Source organism: Aaosphaeria arxii, assembly GCF_010015735.1.
Source record: "Aaosphaeria arxii CBS 175.79 unplaced genomic scaffold BU24scaffold_1, whole genome shotgun sequence".
NCBI classification, from domain to species: domain Eukaryota; kingdom Fungi; phylum Ascomycota; class Dothideomycetes; order Pleosporales; genus Aaosphaeria; species Aaosphaeria arxii.
In genome coordinates, this window is record NW_022983474.1 from 5,052,074 (window position 1) to 5,070,621 (window position 18,548).

The 18,548-nt window shown below is 50.5% G+C and overlaps 9 protein-coding genes across 9 annotated transcripts; 2 read left to right on the forward strand and 7 right to left on the reverse strand.

Moving 5' to 3' along the window:
* Positions 1-51: 51 nt before the first annotated feature.
* On the reverse strand, positions 52-3,709 carry BU24DRAFT_488461 (patatin-domain-containing protein). The gene is made up of 3 exons (XM_033533552.1): positions 3,030-3,709; positions 2,130-2,977; positions 52-2,077 (listed from the first exon to the last, which is right to left on the reverse strand). Exons 1-3 carry the CDS (start codon positions 3,288-3,290, stop codon positions 466-468), a joined length of 2,721 nt encoding a protein of 906 aa, XP_033390537.1. The 5' UTR covers positions 3,291-3,709; the 3' UTR covers positions 52-465.
* An 868-nt stretch (positions 3,710-4,577) lies between these two features.
* On the forward strand, positions 4,578-6,301 carry BU24DRAFT_417836 (uncharacterized protein). The gene is made up of 3 exons (XM_033526825.1): positions 4,578-5,196; positions 5,255-5,453; positions 5,510-6,301. The coding sequence occupies exons 1-3, from the start codon at positions 5,054-5,056 to the stop codon at positions 6,035-6,037; spliced, it is 870 nt and encodes a 289-aa protein (XP_033390538.1). The 5' UTR covers positions 4,578-5,053; the 3' UTR covers positions 6,038-6,301.
* Positions 6,302-6,415: 114 nt separating this feature from the next.
* On the reverse strand, positions 6,416-8,186 carry BU24DRAFT_363308 (uncharacterized protein; the record flags this gene model as incomplete). Its single annotated transcript, XM_033524207.1, has 3 exons — positions 8,128-8,186; positions 7,901-8,079; positions 6,416-7,844 (listed from the first exon to the last, which is right to left on the reverse strand). Coding segments are annotated over exons 1-3 (1,662 nt in total), but the record flags the coding sequence as incomplete, so codon positions are not given.
* A 136-nt stretch (positions 8,187-8,322) lies between these two features.
* BU24DRAFT_417837 (DNA binding methylated-DNA--cysteine S-methyltransferase) lies at positions 8,323-8,912 on the reverse strand. The gene is made up of 2 exons (XM_033526826.1): positions 8,627-8,912; positions 8,323-8,566 (listed from the first exon to the last, which is right to left on the reverse strand). Exons 1-2 carry the CDS (start codon positions 8,813-8,815, stop codon positions 8,405-8,407), a joined length of 351 nt encoding a protein of 116 aa, XP_033390540.1. The 5' UTR covers positions 8,816-8,912; the 3' UTR covers positions 8,323-8,404.
* Positions 8,913-9,093: 181 nt separating this feature from the next.
* On the reverse strand, positions 9,094-10,423 carry BU24DRAFT_417840 (HIT-like protein). Its single transcript, XM_033526827.1, has 3 exons — positions 10,239-10,423; positions 9,724-10,189; positions 9,094-9,667 (listed from the first exon to the last, which is right to left on the reverse strand). The coding sequence occupies exons 1-3, from the start codon at positions 10,365-10,367 to the stop codon at positions 9,228-9,230; spliced, it is 1,035 nt and encodes a 344-aa protein (XP_033390541.1). The 5' UTR covers positions 10,368-10,423; the 3' UTR covers positions 9,094-9,227.
* A 476-nt stretch (positions 10,424-10,899) lies between these two features.
* Positions 10,900-12,212, reverse strand: BU24DRAFT_39478 (uncharacterized protein). The gene has a single exon (XM_033525228.1). The coding sequence runs from the start codon at positions 12,021-12,023 to the stop codon at positions 11,067-11,069; it is 957 nt and encodes a 318-aa protein (XP_033390542.1). The 5' UTR covers positions 12,024-12,212; the 3' UTR covers positions 10,900-11,066.
* Positions 12,213-13,981: 1,769 nt separating this feature from the next.
* Positions 13,982-15,381, reverse strand: BU24DRAFT_417842 (glutathione S-transferase kappa 1). The gene is made up of 5 exons (XM_033526828.1): positions 15,286-15,381; positions 15,141-15,219; positions 14,917-14,957; positions 14,422-14,860; positions 13,982-14,287 (listed from the first exon to the last, which is right to left on the reverse strand). Exons 1-5 carry the CDS (start codon positions 15,317-15,319, stop codon positions 14,209-14,211), a joined length of 672 nt encoding a protein of 223 aa, XP_033390543.1. The 5' UTR covers positions 15,320-15,381; the 3' UTR covers positions 13,982-14,208.
* A 144-nt stretch (positions 15,382-15,525) lies between these two features.
* Positions 15,526-16,691, forward strand: BU24DRAFT_447038 (NAD(P)-binding protein). Its single transcript, XM_033530799.1, has 2 exons — positions 15,526-15,759; positions 15,808-16,691. The coding sequence occupies exons 1-2, from the start codon at positions 15,663-15,665 to the stop codon at positions 16,638-16,640; spliced, it is 930 nt and encodes a 309-aa protein (XP_033390544.1). The 5' UTR covers positions 15,526-15,662; the 3' UTR covers positions 16,641-16,691.
* Positions 16,692-17,667: 976 nt separating this feature from the next.
* Positions 17,668-18,531, reverse strand: BU24DRAFT_458083 (uncharacterized protein; the record flags this gene model as incomplete). Its single annotated transcript, XM_033531591.1, has 1 exon — positions 17,668-18,531. The coding sequence occupies one exon, from the start codon at positions 18,529-18,531 to the stop codon at positions 17,668-17,670; it is 864 nt and encodes a 287-aa protein (XP_033390545.1).
* Between the last annotated feature and the right edge of the window lie 17 nt (positions 18,532-18,548).

An 18,548-nucleotide genomic window follows, 5' to 3' on the forward strand; every position in this document is an offset into this window, starting at 1 on the left:
GTGTACTGTAACTTCTCTTTGTTTCATTTGATGTGATTTCATTTATTGATTGTTGATTTGATTTGGTTTGATTTATTCATGGAGTTCGCGTCTTCCCTTCTACGCGGGGCTATCATATCCCGCGCTCGTGAGCACTAACTACCCAGGTACCCGAACGTCTAAAAACGCCCTATCTAGCCTTCCTATTGTGCCGTCATCTACCACACTCCCTCTGTATGACAAAAGAAAAACCGTGTACCCGTAGTGTGTATCCTCGCGTAACGTTTAGTGGGAATTGAAAAGTTCGAAAGAATAGAAGAATATACATGACTTAAAAGAGTCTGAGAAGGAGGAACAAGGAGGTAAAGTAAGGTAGCAAAAGGGTGGAGGTCGAAGTATGTACGTCCAAAAACGTGGTATATTCACAAGGGAAAGAGAAAAGGTTCAGAAGCCGAGTTTGGGCTTGACAGGTAGGGAGCTGCTCGATCACTCGGGAGCCAAGCTGCCCCTCCTTGAGTTGGAGTCTTTCTTGCGGAGGAGCATGCCTCGGGTCCCTGAGATATCCAAGGGGAGGGCTGTTGGGATGTTGGCGTCAAGAGGGACGGTGGTGCTGCCTCGGCGGTGCCAACGGCGCTGTTGGAGGTCGTCGGGCGTAAGTTGGAATGTGATTTTCTCGGCGGCGAGGCGCGTGGCTTCGGTGCTTGGTGTGAGGGAAGGGAGGGTGGGTGGTTGTGGTTCGGGTAGCGAGTCAGTGTGGGGGATACTGATAGAGGGATTGAGTTGCGACTCTGGGAGAGACTCGGTTTGGGGTATGGCTGGGACGAGGCCGGATAGCGCTTGGGTGGATGTGGCGACGTCGCGTTGGACGTGGGGATGCACGGCTGTTGAGCGCATGGGTGTGTTTGCAGGAGAGTGGAAGAGGCGTCTATAGCGGAGCTCGGGTGAGCTTGGTCTGGTGGCTCCCCTTTCGTTTCCGGTATTTAGTCGACTGTCGAAGAGCGCGGCTGGGTGATATGGCGTATTCGGTTGCGAAGCCGACGGGAATAGTTGGTGGGTAGATGGCCAGAGCTGTGGGTGACCGGGAGGCGACGATGAGAAGGGATCAGGGGATGACAGTAAGTCAGATGCATCCGTATCGGGAGAGAGCTCGCCCTCATCCTCTCCAGTATCAGTGGTGGTTTCGTCCCCGCCAGTCGTAGATGACGATAAAGTTTCGAGAAACGCACCGCGCGAAAATGACCTCCCGGTTGGCTTCATCAGAGAGCTGATCGGGTGAGTGGGTAGATAAGGCTTTGAAGGGTGGCTTGAAGACATCATCAAATGCATCTTGTTATCACGCGGGGGTGACGGTGAGGGCGTTGGGGTTGTGATGACCTCTTGTTGAAAGCGAGTCGTCTTTACAAGAGGCTTACTCGTGTGAAGAGTCTCATTTCCTTGAGAGAGCGGACGGCTGGAATTGCTAATATTGCTATCCATCCGACGAGGGCTGAAAACAACGCGAGCACGCAGCTGCTGAATCGTCTCATCCAGAGCAAGCTCGATCGCAAGATGGTTTTGGATCTGAGATAGCTTGGGCCATGTGGCCTGTTCGCCTGCAAGCATGGCTTCAAGCATAAATTCCGTCGTCGGGTTGCTAAGAACCTTGGGGAAATTCGCATACGAGATTGCTGGGAGGATTGTGATGTCTCCAGAGTATCGCTGGTTGAGGACGGACCGTATTTTGGTGAGGTAGTTGGGAAAGATGCCCATTTCTGCAAGCACGTGTAAGCGATGCAGAGCTTCTCCCTTTGCCAGGTTTGCCATGTTATGGACCCAGGATGACCCCGCTGTTCCGGTGATGTCGCTTTGAATCTCTTTGGTAAGGCTCTCTTCTTCTTGGGCCAAGAATGGAACCACATGAGGATTCACCTGCGAGACGATGAAGTGGTTGACATTGAACATCTCGGCAAGCCTAGTCATCGGAAGATCGTTGTCCACAGAACCATCAATGAAGCCGGCATTTGGAGTAGGATTCCATGGGACCTCATCTCCAGTCTTCGGGTCCTTGGCGAGTAGGGATGCTGCAGAGAAAATCAAAGGGACTGAACAAGACGCGCATCTAGTGGTTTCATTAGCACAGCAACATTAGACTGCAACTCAGGGGAACTTACACTGCGGACCAGATCATAACGTTCGGAGCGGTGACGTAGTTCAATAGCCTTGGCAGCTCGTATACGCTTGCACTCGAAACGGTGATGTTCAGAATACGCCTTGTACGATTGTACGATTCTTGGAATGTAATGTTGCCCAGTAGGCTCCGCATCACATTCATCAAATGAGTAATGTCGAACAGCGATCCATATTTCAGGAATCGAGTGGCCTTCTTCATAAGTCCATCTTCTTCGCCTTCTCGCTCGAAGACAGCAAGGTCGCCATAGCAGAATTGATCGAGAACATTTGGTATTTCAGTATCGGTCTTGCTGCAAAGGACAGCGCACACAATGCTCCCGGCTGAGGCACCCGAAATGATGCGAGGCAGGAGTTTCGCCTGCCAGAGACTCTTCACGACTCCGATGTGGTTCATACCGAAGGTGCCCCCTCCCGAAAGAAGCAGAGCACTTCGACCAAAGGATTGACGGGCCAGTAATAGCTGCTCCATGAGTTGTCGAGGTTCGATGGGGCAATTGTCACCTTGTTTAGCGGAGACATCCAGTAGGACGGTCAGAGTTCTCTGTGCTGATTCGATGTACCTTTCGATCAGAGTTTTTGTCCCAACGTGAGAGTGTTTGTATAGTCGCAGGTCACCCATGCCACCCAATCCACGAGTCAAGGCAGTCCGTACGAGGAAGAGCATTTTCGGCACATCGCAGCTCAGCTGAGCTTCGTCAAGCTGTCGCAGGCGTGCAGCCACGAGCGCGGCGTCATATTCAAGGGATTCGTCCTCCGATTTCCAGGCATCGTTTCCCTCTAGTGTGTCGAGTTCCGTTGCGGCAGCCTTCCATTCCTCATAGGTTTCGGCCTAGAAACTAGTCAGTACGTCCCGCAATAGTTGTAGACACATCCAGACTAACATTGCGCAAATGCAGATTCAAAAGCTGCTTCCGTGCCTCAATCTCCCCAACTGGTTCGATTCCTTCAGGTATTTCCCCATGGCTTCCTACGAATCCGCTTAATGTCCCTACAGGATCTTTAACCAGGTGTATGAGCGGCGTGAAGAGACCAGAGTGGCTCTGTGCCTTTCTCAGCCTTTTTGGCGCATTTTTCCCTTTCCTATCTCCTTCATTGTGTAGTGTACTGCTACCGGGAAGTACGGTATGCGAAAGGAAAGACATGAGGGTGTGTATTCGCCATGCGCCTGTGTTGCGACGGCTGCGGAGGGCCTCGAGTGGGCGGTGGGAGAGTAAACGAATCCAGGAACGACAGCAACCGTAGGTTTCGAGGACTCGAAATAGGGTAGGAAACTCGTGTGGTTTAGGAGTGCGTTTCGCCTGGGGTAATTAGGTAGGTCAATAGTAGGACGACGGAGGGGATGTCTTCAATATTAAAAGTAGGAAACGCCGGACGGATAGCAGTACTGTCGGGTAGGTCACGCGCAAGTGGAAGACAGTTTAGCTGCGCGAAGTGCGGATGATCTAGTGCGAGATCGGGACCAGGGTTTCTTGTGGGGAAGCAGGAACGAAAGTGTTAGTGTATAATATGGAAGAAGAAATGGTAGCTACTTGTAGAAGTACTTTTCAGCTGTAAATAGTTGAGAGAAATAATCATCCCACTTGTAATACCAATCTTGGAATTGTAAGATGGGCTGAATGTGCTGTTCCTATCGCTGAGCAAGGGATAAAACATGAGCAACACTTTCAGCAGCCGAACGTCATCACATTAATGCATGGCTACTGGACAAGGAACATGAATGCAGGGGTGTAAATGCTTGCTATTCCCTTAAGAGTACAGTAACTGATACAAGTATTGCTACTCGTATCTACTGTTGTAGGTACATGTTCCGCGTTGTTTTTGACCGAACAGTCCAATCAGATCATATGCCTATTTCCGTCCTCAAGATCATCGGATACAAATGCACGTTGGCACATGGCCATCGTGGAATCGGCGATTTCCTGTCCCATGGTGTTGATTCAGCGTTTCCTAGAAGAGCCCAGCGTACCATTCAATCTTTGGTGGACTGACTCGCTCAAACACACAAAGGACGGCGTCGTAGTACCTGCTGTATTGATTTTCCTGGTCTGACATTCGTGCTCAGCATTACAGCTTGAGAGTCTGTCTGACGTACCAGTACGAGTACGGTGTACGCAACGCTTCCTGTGAACGAAGGCCACCCCCACGCCCGTCCAGCTCGTGGCCAGCAACGATTCGTTATGCAACTTATATGCAGGTCCATCCTTACTTGATGAGTCAAATGCTGGACTTCTCACATGAACATGTCATTTTTCAACGTGTGCCAAATGGTCGGGTAGAGCGATGGTCTTCGTCATCATGATTAGTACACTGGCATGACCTGTGTCGCTGCTGCTTTCACATGTCAGAGTGCGCTTAGACCAGTCATTCTCACATTTGAAGGGGGGAATGGCGCGGAAGACCATCACCCACTGTTTTAGAATCGAAAGGCAAGTCGCTCGAAACAGAATGGGTTGCACAGGGAATGTTTGCTCGGCTTTCTTGCTATGAGTAGTTTCATGTGATCTAATCTCCCTGGTGTTTGCTCTCTGCCTGCTGTGAGCCGGTCGCTTGAGAATCGGCGTGAAAGGTGGACTGATGATAAGACAGTTTGCAAGTTATTTTGGCCGGGAAAATAATTGAGGATCTTCATTCCGATCACGGCAGAACATGTCGGCGAATATCTTCTTGTTGCATAGTTGCGTTCCATGGTTCTTCAACGATCAAAGGTGGACGGCGAATTCCCCCGGAGTCGGCAGCGTCATTGACTTGGATGACTAAGTCCCGCCAAGACCAGACTTAGATCTAATCTAATATCCGAGATCAAAGATACCTCCGAACCATCTCCATAGCAAAGGACAGCTTACGTCTCACAGCCAGCTCCAGCATTGGCGTGAAGCTTCACGACCAACACAACACAATCACAACAATGAGGTTCCTAAGCACCACGATAACCTCTTTCCTGCTCTCGAGCGCATGCCTAGTGTCTGCCGCATCATCATGGGGATTTGAAGATGCCACATTGACTGTGCAGACCAAAGGTGCGGGCGTCGGCGCAGGCGTTAAGGAAAAGTGAGCATACATTCCCATACCCTATATTTATGCTCTCAACTTACAATCCCACCCTCAGGCTTAGCTCCAGTGCCCCTCTTGCGAAATCCGTAAAATTGGGCGCGACCGATACTTTGAAGCTCCTTATCACCACCACCGATGGCAAGAAAGCGAAGCAGCCTCACCAGGCATTCCTAACATTGACCGACCCCACAACCGGTGTTGAGGAGTCTTTCGTCTTCAGCGTCAAGGAGAGCGGGAAAGGCAAGGTCGATTTGGTATGTGACAATCTCAATGGCGATTTTGACATTAGATTGACTGACAATCATCGTAGACCCAGAAGGATCTCCCCTTCCAGTTCCTCACTTCCTCAAAGCCAATCCCCGCCTCCATCGTTATTGGCTCATTCGGCAGCTCAACTCCCTACCAAGCCAGAGTTTTCGATTTGAACATCGCTCGCGATCCTAACGTACCTCTTGCCGTCCCCGCCGCGCCTGAACGCTACACTGCGGAGAACGAGATCCACCACATCTTCCGCGATGATCCAAAATCTCCCCCCAAGATCATCACCTTGGTCTTCACTGCCGCCGTGCTCGCTGCTGTCCCCATTCTCCTCGGTGTATGGGCAACTCTCGGTGCCAATCTGAACCACCTCAGCAAGGCCTTCAGCAACGCTCCCATCTCCCACGCGCTATTCTTCGGCTCCATCCTCGCCATGGAGGGCATTTTCTTCTTGTACTATACCACTTGGAACCTCTTTCAGACCCTGCCCGCCGCAGGTGTCGTTGGGCTCGTCGCTTTCTTGAGCGGAAGCCGCGCTTTGACCGAGGTGCAGGAGCGTCGTTTGGCTGGACTGCGTTGAAGCGCGCGAGTCGATTTAGGAGAAGCAATGTCATGACAGAAGAAGCGTATGTGCATGTATATGTGAAGCATTAGTTGCCATATCAATGGACACATCCAAAAGTTCTTGCAAATCATGGTAGAGCGAAGCTGCGGTGTTGGAGGCCACGGGAAAGAATCCGAATGACTAGAGTCGTCATTCCACGAAGATATGTATTCATAGCAAAAACATGAGAGAAGAAAACTCGCGAGGCCGAGAAAGAAATATATACTCGATGTGACGCGAGACCTCGTTCCGCCAACATGCTGTGACTCTCCAATACATAATATCAAAATGACCCACATCCACCCCTCTACTCTTCCCATCCAGTTCTCCCATCATTTACCCCAAAAACCCAACCACCCCCTCCGCATCCTCCCTCCCAACAACTCCCTCCTCAACCATCTGCCCCAAAACCCCCACGACATTTCCCGCCCTCCCCTTCCAACCCGGATTCACCACCACCGCCTCCGCCCCTCCAGCACCAAACACCCCCTTCAACACCTCCGCAACCACCGCCTTCGCATCCGCCGTCCTCTGCACCTCCCCTCCCCCCGCCCTCCCAGCATACGCTCTCGCATTCCTATAAAACACCCCCGCGTTCCCCACCAACACGCCCCTACTCTGCGCCCACACCGGCTTCGCCGCCGCGATCCGGAAGCGAAACAACTCCGTGTCGCCGCGGGCAAGGAAGATGTCTGCGAGGCGGGAGGGTGAGAGCGGGGGTAGGCTAGGAGGGTTGGTAGGGGTGGTGAGTTTCGTGAGGATGGATTGCGCGAGGGTGAGGGATGTCCATTGGGTTTCTACTGCTTCGTGCTGCTCTTCGTTGGATGGGGATGGGGAGGAGGAAAGCATGTCGTGGACTGAAGACGCGAGGTCGATTAGTGCGTCCGCGTGTCCGGACAGCGCGTTGACGATGCCGATTTTGCTGGCTGGGTCGTTGGTGGTGTCTGCGGCCGGGGATTCAACGAGGGGCGCGAAGATCTGGGAGACTTGTGCGGCGTACTGCGGAGCCGTGCTTTGGTGGCTGCGGTACTGGAGCTCCGCGATGTTGGATTTGAAGTTCGCGGCTGCGAGGAGGGCGTCGTCGCGGGGGAGAGAGTCCGGTTCTTCTGCGTTGGCGGTCGAGCCGATAGAAAGGGTTGGGCCTGGGGCGGGGTCGTCGACGGGTTTGGTGAAGGGGGAGGTGGGGATTAGGGTTATGAGGGTTGGGATGCGGGTGTTTGCTGTTGAGAGGCCGGTTTGGGCGCGGAATTCTTGCGCGAGGAGGTCAGAGGGATCGTAGAGTCCTAGGAGGGTTGTCAGGGCTGCGAGTTGCGCAGTGCAGGTCTCGAGGATGGTCTCTGGGGTCAGAGGTTCGAGGACGGTGGCCCATTCTCCTTGTGCCGAGGATGAGGTGGAAGAGGCGGAGGACTCTCGTCTTGTCGGAGCAGGAGGTGCGGATGGAGCGGTGTTCTGGTCGTCTTGTGCTTCGCTGGCTTGGGCTATGTCGTGCTGAATCTGCTCATACTCGCGGACCTGGATATCGAGGCACTGGGTAAATATGTCTGTGGCTTCTTCGAGGAACTTCCTTGCGGGGATCTTTGCCTCATCATGAGAACCCTCCTCAAGTATTGCTTCTGCCAATGAGGCCAAAACCTGGCCGGTGTTGAATAGGACATCCGTGTTCTCGGAATTCAAAGACAGCGCGAAGCGATGAGATTGTAGCGTCTCCTCAAGGAGTCGTATCTTATTTCCAAGGATTGCAATGATTCGTTCATCCTCGCTCATTTTATATTCGAGATTTGCCCTAAGCACGTGAGCCAGCATGTTTTTTGAATCCAGTCGAGCCCAGATGGAACCTACTTGTTGTAGGCCAGATCAAAGGAATTCGGATACCGCGCGAGACCAGCATTGTAGAAGTCAATCGCACGATTGTAGAAGCGTGTCGCTTTTGCAGGATCGCCAGCTTTCCATTTTCCTGCGCCGGCTTCTTCTTCGTCTGCTGCTTCCAGGAAGTCGTTTTCGGTTTGTGGGTCGTTCGCCTGAAGTTGTTAGAGCGAGTGAATGAAATTCTATGATCATGAAAATACCTTGGGCTTTGCTTTGCCCTTGGGCTTTATGAAACCTTTCTTTTTGGGAGGCATCTTGGATGTTGAAGTGGGGGAGTTGAAGGTTTGAGGTCGCGGGAGAAATGCAAGGTAGCGACGATGTCATTGGTCGCTAAAAATCAATGGGCAGATTTCTCAGCAATGCGCGAAACGCAGTTGAGAGACACTCGTTTTTTTGGCAATGTGTATGATATTCATTATTCATTAGACGGATAATTTTGTACAGAGAAGACAACCATATTGTCAAAATGCAACCCGATCACAGCTTCTTCAGATTGAAATCATCCCACCACAGCGTCTTGTCTATCAGCATCCCGTTCTGATCGAACAACACGCCCTCCCCCTTCAATAACTCCAGTTTTGACGTCTGATTCTGCCCGCTTGGTACTTTCTCCCAGTCTCCCTTGAACCCGCCGATGAACTATCATCCCTTCATTTTAGTAATCGTACTGTGTGTCTGTCCTTTTATAGGAACACTTACGCCCGTACTCGCGATACAGCGATGACACGGAATCTCCGGAGCGAATGGATTATTCCTCAGCGCACCGCCGACTGCCCGTGGTGATGAATTCAACGCCTTCGACATGGCAGCATATGAAGTGATTCGTCCCTCCGGGATCTGCTGCAAGAGGGTATATACGCGGGTCTGGTATTCGGTCACTTTGGCCATTTTTGCGGTTCCTTTTTTGGTTTTCCACTAGAAGCTTGAGAATGAAGAAGAAGACGTATGTTGAGATTATGGATTTGATATTGGGGTGGAATGACGCGGGTTTATCAATGGATGGAGATGGGAAACGCGTGGTCACGGGCTCCGTGGAGAGGTGGCTTTGGAACTGACCTATCACATGCCGAGGAGCAGCTAGAATCCGTGCGGGAAGCACTTGAGAGGGCTATGACATTTGGCAGATTACTGATATAATTGCATTCATAAGATATGAATGACTCATTCTGTTCATGGAGGGATGCACAGCTGGGCGTAGGTTTGATGAGTCTTCAAACTGGGACCGTCGCGTCCAAGGGTACGCGACAAAGTCGTCCTACCGTTTTGCTATACTACTTGTACAGACGGTCCAGGCAGAACCCTAGAGCTTTTGTGTATAGGACGTATTCGGTATTCCAATAGCATTCAGTATTCCATCAAGCTTGGAGGGCTGTGCGCGGAGCGTCTTCCATTCCTCCTCATGTTTGACCATAAGAGTGCCTCCTATTGTGGTCCCATTCAGTGCGACAAACCCAGCCTCGGTCCCGTCATCTCGTCGGAGCATACCGCCCTCAGCGCGTCTAGGCAATATGACCATTCCAGATGTCGTGATACCGAGATTGTAACTTATTGGAAGGTCTCCTCCCTCCGTAGAGTGGAGTGCCAGTTTTGCAGGATCATTTTGTTCAAACGCTCGCACAGCCTTTTCCGCTGCGCGGTAGAGATCATGATACGCTTTCAAAAGCTGGCTCGGGGTGGGCTCATCAGGGAAACGGACGGCATAATGGGTAAAAGGCACGACCGCATTTTGAAGCAGGCCCTCTATTCACTTCTTCAGCTGCAAACTTCACTCACGGGCAATACACAATGGCGAATACCTTGGTCAGCTGGCTTTGCGTTGGCCAGAATATCATCGATTAGTAGCTCCCAATCATTGTTCTCATTATCCGCCTTCACATTCTCGACAGGCAGAAACTGGAGATGCCTATGCGGCTGGCTCGCTCCGCTATGTTCTCCGGAATTGAAGAAGGCAAACAGTCGTCGCTGTTGGCCATTCGCCAAGTCGCCTTGCCATGCTTTCAAGCAAACGTATGTGGCCTCCAAATCATCCTCCTCTAAGGCGTGTGTTTGCTGTTTGTAGCTCTTCGTGACAAGTATGAAGTGTTCTGGGATTATTGGGAACTTGTTGAGTACCAAGTAATGGGTAGGGTTCGAGCTGGGGATATCTGCAATGTGTAGTGCTGGGTCAGGGTTCTCGAAGGGGTTCGGCTTCTTCGTCTTGGGGGCTTTCTGTGCCAGAGGCTGGGGCTTCTTCGCAAGGGATGGGCAATATCTCAATTGAAACTACGCGGGCCGTCAGTGAAGTGCATGGAGGCGGTGGGGTAGCTCGTACGGGAAGGCCGTTTGGTGTGCGGAGTATTGCGAGCTCTGTGGGTGAAAATATCAGGCTCTGTGCACCCTTTGCTGCCTTGTATTTCGCTTCTACCAGACGAGGAAGCGTATCTGAAAGTCCTAACAACATCGTCAAATGCTATTGTTGTAAAGTTACGAGCGATGTTTCTAATTGCATTGCGTGGGGAACCCCAAGTATGAGATCAACACCGACGCGAGCTATGTACTTCGTGCACGTCCCATGTTTAAAGCAACGTCATAGTGAACTGCAGACACTTCTTTCACCATTCACGACTCCACGATAGAAATTAAGTCTGTAATAGTAATTTATTCGGACCTGGAATATCAATATCTGTTATATCCCGCCTCGTATACTTCCTTTGGTCGGCATCCATTGAAGTTGACATTATTCCAGTATTCTAAATCAACGAAAATGTGATAGATCCTAATACGAGATGAGAGAGAAAAATCGCATCAATGGTAAATATGCTGGAACCCCCCACGCCGATTACTCCCTTGAACAGATATGCCTATAGGAAAATGAATGAAGACCGACAGTATAATGGTACAGGCCATGGCTCGAACCACCAGGTCTTCACAATAAAGATGAGAGGTGCTCGATCTCGATCCACTTCTTCTTGCAGGTCGAATTGCCGAAATGGTACGAACCGCCATGGTCACTGATATGGTCGGCGATCTTCCTCCAGGATATCTTAGACAGCCTCTGCTCTCGGGTGGCATGCTGGTACACAGCGTCCAGCTTGTCGAGTTCGCGTTTGACCACTTCTGTCAGGAGCCGAATCTGATCAAAGGGTCAGTTGAGCACAACTCAGAGGCCAGGAAAACTTACATCTCTGTCAGTCCACTTTGGTTTACGAACACGCTCTGTCCTTGGCTTGATCAACGACCGAAAGCGCCCTCTCAAGGTTGATTCTGCCACATGCGTCCCTATTCTCATCTTGATCTCCTTGTATGTCAGACCGGCCTGCTTCAGCTCCAAGAGCTCTTGATCCTCGTAGCGACGACGTGCATCTATCCTGTCACCCGCCATGAATTCGCCCTGAGCATTTCCCATGCTGAATTCCTGATGCGTCTCGTATGGCGAGTTGACCTCGAGGGTGTCACGTAACGAGTCGTCTCGACTGGATGGTAGACTCTCGAAGGTTTCGACGGAAGGAATGACCTCGTAGTACTGCGGAAAGGTTGACTGTTGCTTGTCGGTTGGCGTGTTGGCGTAGTCGAAGAACAGAGGAGAAGACTGGTGGTAGACGTCATGCTGCACAGGTGCTTGACTACGGAGTGGCAGAGAGTTGGTATAGTGAGGCTCGGGATTCGCATTGAAGAACGTCTGACTCCCCAAGAGATTGGATGAAGGAATGGAGAACTTCGACATCGACGCGCTTGGCAGAACCAGCGATGCGTCATTGCCGCTCCAACATGGGGACGAACTCAGAAATCCCTCGGTGTTTGATTGACCATCGGAAGGTTCGCTGAGCATGCTGATGGGTGACTGTGATGTAAGGGCGTTTCCAGTATCCAACCTTCGATAACTTAAGAAGGAACTGTAGGATGCTTGTGGTACCTGCGAATTGGTGACAGGGACTTTCTCGGATTTGATTGAAGATACATCCCACTTAGTGTCTGTTTGCACCAAGGGACGCCAGTAGTCAAGAGAAGTCGGCATTGAGCTCCATGCTGGGTTGTTCTCCTCCATAAGTGCGTAGGATGACGAGGCTGGAGTATTAAACCCGAATGGTGCCTGATTCGATGTTGGTGTGGATGTCATGTTCTGCGCAGTTCCCTGTAAGATAATCAAATATCTGCACTCACGAACGAAGGGCGTCACCTACCACTGTGAGAAAAGCTGATCCAGAAATTGGAGACACAGCACGTTGACGTCTGTCTGCTGCTGTAGTGATCGAAGGTCGCGATTGCGGACGAACACAGAATGTCGAGGTTTGAGCGGGTTTCTGAAAGCGATGGGAGTTCTGCAGTGCTGCTGCCATAACAATCAGAAATGCTTGCGCAGGGCGCGACGACTTTGTGAGCTTAAGTAGTATGTCGGGTTCAGGTACGGATCATTCGCGGAAATGTACCTTTACCGCCATTCACACAGGTGATTAATAGTAGTGGACGATGCTCTCTTACGAACTGTCGGTGAATGGTGTGGGGGTGATGTCAAGTGATTCGATTTTCCGCATTCACAGTTTCGCGATGTGAAGTCCGTATCGAACAATAAAGGGTTCTCGGAGGAAAGCAATGGATCACAAGACTTAACAGTGATTAAAAGGCTTGCGTGTCAGAACTCATGAGTTATGAACCTTTCTTATGGTCTGCTATTGGACTGCAGCCAGTACGATGGAAATATCGTCGCGGCGTCGGGCTGGAGGTCTAGTATAGCCCTTTCTGGGTTACAGAAGTACATGAACAAATACAAACAACGCTATCCAGCTGTCAGTGATGTCGTTTCGTAGGCCAGGTGATCACCTACTACAGTTCAAAAATTACAAGCTCGATACAAGATAATACAAACCGCCCGTAGAACTACAGTCGTAGAGGAGTAACGAAGAGAACGTGAGATGTGAGTCTATCTTTATGTCTCAATTTACTCCCAGTGCCGCGTACCTGTAGGGCGGGTTACTTGAGCGGCCCATGCCTCTTTGTTGCTATCGTAGCCAGGGAGCGTATCCTAGCTATCCTTAAGGTACCTTCCCGCAGAGCACACAAAAGTTGACCATCGAGTCGTTACCAGCAACCATGAAGGCGAAGCAACCGTGCGGGGATCAACAAATGAGATCCATAATCTTCGAGAGAGATTCTAAGATAACGATGCCTATTGGCCACCCGCATGTTTAAGTTTACCCTCATGGCCCGTACGGTTTACCTATATGCTTCTCTGCGGGTAATAGTCTCCCGACAAAACCTTGCATATGCGCTGTTGACGATCTCATCATGAATGGATCCGTCCATTATCCTCAACGGAACTCTGATACGTCACTTGCAGTTGTAATTCACCTATATCAGATCAATGATATTCAGAGAGCAATCATGAATATTGCTATGGTAGGTCGCAAATTGCTCATTTGGTTTGGTCCCGCTGTCAGTTCGTCTTGATAGGGTGACGTGCATATGCGAACGGGAGTGCGCATGCGTAGCAAACCTTGGCATGACAGCTGCCAACTCCACATCGCTGGGACGTGGCGAACTGAACATTCACAGTATCCGTAGACAAATGACATGTAACTAATTCCTAGGCTACCTATGCTATGTGTCGAAAGTTGTAGAGGTTGCCGTCACCGAGTTATCAAGAATCAGACCATCGTACGCATACTCTTCGATTGTACACTGCGGTGAATTGCTATCGGTAATAACATGCTCATCGCAGAGCACGTTTAAAACAATCTCCCTATGATATGAGGATAATGATCAGTCACTCTTGTGATCGGTACTTTACATATCTGGCACTGGTCAGGTCCTGCGCGAATCCGGGCCGCACCCGTTACCACTTGGGCACAGTATGGAACCTTACTTTTGAATTCGTGATAGCAAGGCACGCTGAAACGTGGGGCATAGATTGTGAAAATATGTCGTAAAAGCAATCTGCGTCCACGGCTGGTAATGTCAATCTGACAGGTTGCAACCGGACGCCACCGTCATGTACGCGGGCGCAGCCACCCGTTCCGACAGAAGTCTGCACAGGCCATCGTCTCTTGTTACACAATGTATTTTGGCTTGGATACACAGGTATGATTGCATGAAGACAAGGTATTGAACATGTTGAGACAGCTGAGGTTTGTCTGATATCGTAAGCAAAGACGGCTTTGCGAATCGATTCTCAACTATTTTCATCGCATGGCGTATAGAGAGAGCACCAGTGACCTCACGAATGAGATGGTTCATCGCCTAGTTACACAGAAGATCGGAGAAGGCTAAAAACCTGAAGCTTGCCGAGATCCGCTATGCCACATTGCTTAAATCTTCGCCCTACCCCCTGGAAGTAGCTCCAACTCTCTAACGGGAAGGTCTAGGTACGACCACATGTAGTGAAACCTGCGTAGTCGATCTTTAGCCTTAGCTTTTTGGTCGTTGTTTGTCTCAAGGCGCATGCATCCGGCTGTTCGGCGGCCAATTTGATGTCCCACCCTTACCTGAGTAAGTAGAAGGGCGTGGGGAAGTTAGCTCACCTGTCACTTCCAAAGAATGGCTCCTCCTTGCCTTCGGAGTTTTTCACCCAGAACCACGGACAGCCGAATGCGCCTCGGTCCAGAGCTTGCTTTGTGTTGTCGTTCAATGCCTGCTTGTACTCGGGACTGTTTGCGCCCTTGATGATGTTTTCTACTTCGCTTTTGCTGAAGTGCTGGGAGAACGTCTTTGCAAGAAGTTCTGGCTTACTGACATCCACACCTTTCTCCCACATTTCAACAAAAAGGTCGCGGAATGCCTGAATGAAGAGGTCTGGATGTTGCGATTTGATGTAGATCAATGCCCGCTGTGGCAGCAAGGACAGGATAGGGAAGAAGTCAGGTGTCTTGACATTTGTGGCTCCAAAAAACTTTTTTGCCCGCTCGTTGTCATATTGGCTATACGAGGCTTTGGCGGGAAGTGTCCACGGGGGTTTATTTCCTGCGTCTCTTATTGGATTTCCAGACTGTGTATGTCTCAGATGGGTGATACAGTACCGCTACCCACGTTGATTCCACCAAGAAAAACGGGCACTATACTGTCTTTGTCTCAGCTTTGTTCGCAGGGATGAACCGGGTACAGATGAAGAAAAGTGGGCGGCTGTGATCAATCGAAGATTATCGATCGTAACAAAGCATATCAGATATGATTGGTCATTGGATTGTCGGGCGGCCGAGGGAAGAGAGGGAGAGGTCTCAATGGGGGACCAATGGCCACTTACTCAATATCTACTCCGTGTGATTTGAGAAGACCTCTATGTTTCTCAAGATAGATAAGAGCGAAATACGAATATGGCGATACTGCGAGTAGATTGGAGCTTGAGACCTAGGCATGTCAAAATAATTTGAGGTAATTGGAAGACCTACCACAATCAAGATAGCACGTTATTAGACCCCCCATATTCGCAATTTGTGATCAAGTAAATTTGGAAGTTCGAATGATGACAAAATAAGCTATACAGGCCATGCGGTGTTATAACAATAGTGTTGCGGGGTGACGCTGGGGTAAACCAAATCTGGCAGCCGAGGTTAAGCCACTTTGGGCTGGTCAGGGGCCGAAGATTAGTGAACATCCGCCTCAGTGAAGCTCTGCACTTCCAATCCATACCTAGGTACATAAATGAGAAACCGAGGCTCGGTATGGAGAGGAAAGTGTTGGTTGACTCCAATACAGCTCTGCAGAACGTTCCTCTTGCGGTGAAAGAATAACATCAATTTGAAACTGCTGGTCCAACATCCAGACGATGTCTACAAAGCACAATCGCGTCGCCCTTGTCGTAGGTGCATCAAGAGGCATCGGCAGGCAGATCGCCATCGATTTAGCACGTGATGGGTATCGAGGTAAGAACATTGCCTCTATACTTGACCTTGGCTGATGAAGTTGTGTAGTTGTCGTGGCCGCAAAGAGCGTCTCTGACGCGTCTAAAGTGGTGCCATTCCCACCAGATCCGAACTCACCTCAATCCACGATCAGTACGGTGGAGCGAGAGATACGTGAAGCTGGTGGCGAAGCGACTGCCATATCAGTCGACACCCGCGATCCTGAGAGTGTCAAGCAAATGGTAGATGCAACCAGTATCAAGTATGGTCGCATTGACGTAATCGTCTACAATTCTGGCGCGATATTCTGGGCGAGTGTCCAAAAGACCCCATTCAAGAGGTTTCAACTGATGCAGCGCGTCAATATTGAGGGACTCTACGCCACCGTCCAGGCTGTGCTTCCTGAGTTTGAGAAGAATGGATGGGAGGGTCGTATCATTGTTGTCAGCCCTCCCATATATTCACGCTTCTTTCGCGGGAAAACAGCGTACGCTATCGGCAAAACCGGTATGAGTGTATTAACAAAGGGACTGGCGATGGATTGGGAACGCGAGGGCAAAACCGGAATGTCAATAACCAGCATCTGGCCTGCGGCCGCCATCATATCTGCCGCCACCGAGACCCTCGGTCGAGATGACCATGAAGACTTGCGAAAGCCCATCATTTTCTCGGATGCCATTCTCGCTATTCTTCGCTCTCCAACCACGGAAGTGAATGGAAATTTAGAGCTCGATGAGGATTTTCTTCGCAGAACAGGGGTGACCGATTTCGATCAGTACAGCGTCGTGCCTGGAGCGAAGCCCCGCAGAATAATGCCCATGGAATTTCCCGATCTGACCGTGAGGGAGCAGGCAGACGAGGGGCGCCGCATTGATAGTACAAAGACGCGAGCAAAAATGTAATTTATCGTACATTTATCGATCAATTGGTGCCCTTGCCCGAGCGTTTACCAGCCTCTATTGGGTTGCCACACGCTTTTTGTGCAACACTGACGCGGACCCCTACCACTACCAAAGTAACCGCACTCTTAAGGTTTACCAAGGGACACTGACAATTCTAGTGCACAAATGTGGCCGCTTTGAGAGAGACCTTCAGGTGCTTCTACAGATTTTATGACAATTCATACGTGAGCCACAACAATTATACTCCTCGCACGCATCAAAATATTTCCTGAGCATTCAAGATGTATCTAAACTATTTCGACGTATCATCTCCTTTCCCAAAAACTCAGCATCTAGCCTTCGCCCTATCATGCGGCCCGCGGAATTTGCATTCCGGCCCGAGAGTACGCTTCGTAGCGAACCGCATGTCCACATTCCAATGGTGAACACGCTCGGGTCGCGACTTCTTCGTGGGGCGCGTAGTTCGCGTCATCAGTGAATGACTATCTAGGTTGCTCTGATCGGATGCTATTCGAATTTTGATTTTGTATGCCATCTAACACACTCATTAGGTTTCAGTCGTTACTGTCCAACCGACCGACATTCGTTTGTTTTGTCAAGTCACTCTTTTAGTCTTTGAGACTTTTTTTCTAAACTTCTAATCGTATTTAGATACATCAATTGGCTACAACAGTCTTTTCCCCGCCAGGCCGGGATTGGTAAGAATGGCTTGCTCACTGAGACAACGTGTCTCGCCGAGCAGTCTACGATTTGCCATAACATGGCTCCTGCTAATTCAATTTGTTTCTGCTAGACCCCAATTACTAGGTGGTGTAATAGGTGGTCTACTCGGTGGATCATCTCCAACTTGCTTGGATGCCGCTGGAACCTCATATACGAACGGCACCACGTATACGAGTGGTGCTCGTCAATTTCAGGTTCTTTGCAATACGAATATCATCGCATCAGAACTTACTGCAGTCAACACACCATTTCTGGCCATCTGTGGAGATCTTTGCGCCGGAAATCCATTTTGCTCGAACGCTGCTTATGACAGGACTCTGCAACGCTGTTCGCTCAAGGGAGTCTCAGGGGTGGCAGCAAGTGTTGGCGGAGTGGTCAACAGTATCGGGACTCTGGCAGTCGTGACAACAGCGATTGCATTGATTCCTTTGAACCGCCCGCCGTCGGTGATTTCATCAGTGAAACTTCCATCCTCGTCGATTGTGGTCCCACCGGTCTCAATTCCATCAGTGGCAGCTTCGGCGATTACTCTAACCGTCTCTGCGCCGGTTATTCCAACAGCGGCTGGCTCGCTGCTGCCACCGGTGCCTTCGAGTGCGTCTCTCGTTGCTATTCCGCCTGTTGCATCAGGACTCCTATCTGTGCCAGTGGTGTCTCTTCTGCCTACAACACTTATTGCTGTTCCTTCAGCAGCGCCATCACTTTCGCTTGGCCCATTGTCAGTGGCATCACTTCCATTAGCATCGCTGCCTCCACTATCGATCCCAGCTGCATCCCAGCCTCCGCTATCTGCACCGGCACCATCACCAGTATCAGTACCGTCTGTCATTCCAGCGGCATCTCTGCCCATTCTAGCTCCGCTGGCATCGCTTCCCATTCTCTCTGCACCACTTCTTCCACCGCTGGCTTCGGTGCCTCTTCTTGGTCCGATTCTATCGGTGCCCGCCGTATCTGCACTTGGAGCACTCCCAGTATTATCTGCGCCCATTCTTCCACCGATTGGCTCCATTCCAGTTGCAATTCCTTCTGCATCTCTGCCAAATGTTTCTCCAGCTATTTCTCTGCCAGATTTGTCTCTGGGAAGCCCATCAATCGGTTTGCCTGCTACGCTCGTCACTGTTCCGATCCCGACCGCAACTAATGTGCCACTCCTTCCTCTTGATAGCATATTGGCAAATCCACTTT

What these genes read in the sequence shown, in the direction of transcription:
- BU24DRAFT_447038 (XM_033530799.1), top strand. Translation starts at nt 15,663, where the DNA reads ATGTCTACAAAGCACAATCGCGTCGCCCTTGTCGTAGGTGCATCAAGA. An exon ending in AGCACGTGATGGGTATCGAG is followed by an intron (nt 15,760 to 15,807) that starts GTAAGAACATTG and finishes GAAGTTGTGTAG; the next exon opens with TTGTCGTGGCCGCAAAGAGC.
- BU24DRAFT_39478 (XM_033525228.1), bottom strand. Translation starts at nt 12,023, where the DNA reads ATGACATCCACACCAACATCGAATCAGGCACCATTCGGGTTTAATACT.
- BU24DRAFT_417840 (XM_033526827.1), bottom strand. Translation starts at nt 10,367, where the DNA reads ATGTTGTTAGGACTTTCAGATACGCTTCCTCGTCTGGTAGAAGCGAAA. An exon ending in GCACACCAAACGGCCTTCCC is followed by an intron (nt 10,190 to 10,238) that starts GTACGAGCTACC and finishes CGGCCCGCGTAG; the next exon opens with TTTCAATTGAGATATTGCCC. An exon ending in CGCAAAGCCAGCTGACCAAG is followed by an intron (nt 9,668 to 9,723) that starts GTATTCGCCATT and finishes AGAAGTGAATAG; the next exon opens with AGGGCCTGCTTCAAAATGCG.
- BU24DRAFT_417837 (XM_033526826.1), bottom strand. Translation starts at nt 8,815, where the DNA reads ATGGCCAAAGTGACCGAATACCAGACCCGCGTATATACCCTCTTGCAG. An exon ending in GCTGTATCGCGAGTACGGGC is followed by an intron (nt 8,567 to 8,626) that starts GTAAGTGTTCCT and finishes AAGGGATGATAG; the next exon opens with TTCATCGGCGGGTTCAAGGG.
- BU24DRAFT_488461 (XM_033533552.1), bottom strand. Translation starts at nt 3,290, where the DNA reads ATGTCTTTCCTTTCGCATACCGTACTTCCCGGTAGCAGTACACTACAC. An exon ending in TGAATCTGCATTTGCGCAAT is followed by an intron (nt 2,978 to 3,029) that starts GTTAGTCTGGAT and finishes ACTAGTTTCTAG; the next exon opens with GCCGAAACCTATGAGGAATG. An exon ending in GTTATGATCTGGTCCGCAGT is followed by an intron (nt 2,078 to 2,129) that starts GTAAGTTCCCCT and finishes TGAAACCACTAG; the next exon opens with ATGCGCGTCTTGTTCAGTCC.
- BU24DRAFT_417836 (XM_033526825.1), top strand. Translation starts at nt 5,054, where the DNA reads ATGAGGTTCCTAAGCACCACGATAACCTCTTTCCTGCTCTCGAGCGCA. An exon ending in GGCGCAGGCGTTAAGGAAAA is followed by an intron (nt 5,197 to 5,254) that starts GTGAGCATACAT and finishes TCCCACCCTCAG; the next exon opens with GCTTAGCTCCAGTGCCCCTC. An exon ending in GGAAAGGCAAGGTCGATTTG is followed by an intron (nt 5,454 to 5,509) that starts GTATGTGACAAT and finishes CAATCATCGTAG; the next exon opens with ACCCAGAAGGATCTCCCCTT.
- BU24DRAFT_417842 (XM_033526828.1), bottom strand. Translation starts at nt 15,319, where the DNA reads ATGGGGGGTCTAATAACGTGCTATCTTGATTGTG. An exon ending in AACGTGCTATCTTGATTGTG is followed by an intron (nt 15,220 to 15,285) that starts GTAGGTCTTCCA and finishes ATCTACTCGCAG; the next exon opens with TATCGCCATATTCGTATTTC. An exon ending in TCACACGGAGTAGATATTGA is followed by an intron (nt 14,958 to 15,140) that starts GTAAGTGGCCAT and finishes AGACAAAGACAG; the next exon opens with TATAGTGCCCGTTTTTCTTG.